General features: G+C 42.7%; 1 protein-coding gene across 4 annotated transcripts in view; it reads left to right on the forward strand.

Moving 5' to 3' along the window:
• Positions 1-2,500, forward strand: part of LOC137988824 (multidrug and toxin extrusion protein 2-like) — a 34,056-nt gene that overhangs the window by 26,770 nt on the left and 4,786 nt on the right. For all 4 annotated transcript variants that reach the window (XM_068834778.1, XM_068834782.1, XM_068834777.1 and 1 more), the window contains 2 exons: positions 460-516; positions 822-930. In XM_068834778.1, the coding sequence (XP_068690879.1) occupies positions 460-516; positions 822-930 (166 nt within the window). The remainder of the gene's footprint in view (positions 1-459; positions 517-821; positions 931-2,500) is intronic.

Consider the following 2,500-nt stretch of genomic DNA (forward strand, 5'->3'; position numbering starts at 1 on the left):
CAGTAGAGAGAATGTTGGGACTAGCAATTGTTTTTTAAACCCATGGTCCTCTCCTCTCGGTTTTTTTTTTGGTCAAGATGGCACAATAGAGCAAATCGAAGGATTATTCATTGCGTTTTACCCAATTACACCTGCCCTGCAGGATAACCTTGTTTGGAACTGCACATCTATTACGAAAATATAAATATGAGTCCGGGATATGCCAGCATAGAAAACGTGGAGACAAATTTATGAGAATATAATATTTACTTTATTAAACAGCTTTAATTTGGATGATCGGAGTACCCGGAGAAAAGGCGTTCTCGGCAGAATAGAAAACCAACTAATTCAAACCACATAAGACGCCGACCTGCGACATATTGGTCGAAAACGCATGCTCTAACCTCTACGTCAGCGCTGCTGTTAGACAGAAGATCCGTTATGGTGTTTTAAGCTGCAGTTGAATTTATTGCATTCCAGGCTTTTCTTTACACAATTCTTCTGTGGAGAACAAATTGGGGGAGGCAGGCTGAAATCGTGAGTATTTTCTGTAATTTTATTCAAACATATCGTGAAATACGGTTATAAAAAGGGGTTAAGGTGGATACAATGTCCTCTTTGAATCGGAAGATCACAAAGTCTCAACTAGTTTCATCGTCCACAGGTATTTTCTTGTGAAATCACTTCGCTGGGTTCGTGATAAGTGAGGCTTTTTAGCGAAAATCGAGCCTCCAAAAGCTCCAAAGATTTTGGGCATACAAACATCCAGACATTTCTTATTCTTGAAACGTTGCCGAATGGTAAAACTGACAAAACGTTTTTCTCATGATTTTTTTAATAAGGCACAGCGAAGAACTGCAGCCAAATCTGTGACGGAGACAACTTCGGACGGTTCATTAAACGGAGTCTGTTTATACAAGCGGAAAGGAGATGACAACAGAGAAGAGAAAGGTTCGTAATCTTGAGTTATGCTACTTCGATTGTCGTCAAATGGAAGGTGATGTCCTTCAATACGGAACAACTGGTTTGCCTTTCATAGCGAATAAAGTGCGATGGAATGTCGCAAGTACATGTGATTGCGCTATGGCGATGTCTGTTCTTGTACCTGACTTAAAAATGATAAAAATGTGTGCCTGAACACAGGGAGCCCAGACAATGTTTGCGTACGTGTTCGAGATTTTAAAAACTTGTATGGGAATATCTTGAAGTTCGTGAAAGTGAAGGTTTTAGACGAAATTGAGAGAAGGGATCCTCGCACTTAGCTTGACAATTTAAGCAATTGTCTCTAAAAGATACTGAAAAATTCAGCTGGCTTCAACGGAATTCGAACCCATGACCTCTAATGCAATGCTCTACCGACTGAGCTGTGAAGCCACTTAGTTGGGAACAGGTCAATTTGTTGAGCTCATCGTGTGTTTCCGTGAAAGGACTTGACTCATAGCTCAGTTGATAGAGCATTACAGCGGCATCGCAGTGGTCACGGGTTCGAATCCCGTTGAAACTACCTGAATTTTTCCGGGACAATAGACAGTATTCTTAAAGGGGCACCGTCATGAGCTGCGCATGCTCGAGTTTGTTGCTCTCGAGCCCACGGAAAATTCTAGCCGCCATCATGTATTCACGCGTGAGTCATGTATATTCGCCGGAGTTTCTCCATTTTGAATTTGTCGATTCAACTTGAAAAAAGTTAACCTAACACTTTCAAGTTTTCACAAGACGCTAGCGCATGCGCTTCTCGTGACAGTTTCCCTTTAAGTGGCGGCCAAGAAATTATTCTTTTGTCTTTTTGCTTATCCTCTTGCTTAACCTCACTATGGAGCAAAAGTTCTTTTGAATTTTGTCCGTGCTAACGAGGTTAGTGAGGATGATTAGCATGATGACAAAAGAATAATTTCTTCGCCGCCATTTATGAATGCGGTCTATTGCTTAACTTTTTCAGAGACAATTGCGTAAGGAAGCTCGAAATAGTTTCTCCTTTTTTCACACAAATTAACATATTCTGCCCTTAGATATAGTTAGGGTAATCAAATCAAGGAGAGCAGGGGTGGCGCAGTGGTGAATGTACTCGCCTCTCACCAATGTTGCCCGGGTTCGATTCCCGGTCCCCGCGTCATATGCGGGTTGAGTTTGTTGTTGGTTCTCTTCTTGCTCCGAGGGGTTTTTCTCCGGGTACTCCAATTTTCCCCTCTCCTCAAAAACCAACACTGCCAAATTCCAATTCGACCGGAATTAGCCTGTACCAGGCTCCCAGATGTTAGGGAAAGAGAAAAAATGCGTGCGAAAAATGAGTGGGGGCTTGGCCCAAGCCCCCACTCGCGTTTCCCACGCAGTTGTTTTCGTTTTCCCGACTATCTGGGAGCCTGGAAACAGGCTAATCCGGAATGCACGGAACATGTTGAACGAGCTCCTGAGCACTCTTAAGGTGTTCCGTGGGTAAACAAATTCCATTCCATTCCATCAATGAAATTTGGCCAGGGTATTTAGTACCCATGACAGATTTCTCACATCACACGTTCCTCCA

Source organism: Montipora foliosa, unplaced genomic scaffold (genome assembly GCF_036669935.1).
Source record: "Montipora foliosa isolate CH-2021 unplaced genomic scaffold, ASM3666993v2 scaffold_429, whole genome shotgun sequence".
Taxonomy (NCBI): Eukaryota; Metazoa; Cnidaria; class Anthozoa; order Scleractinia; family Acroporidae; genus Montipora; species Montipora foliosa.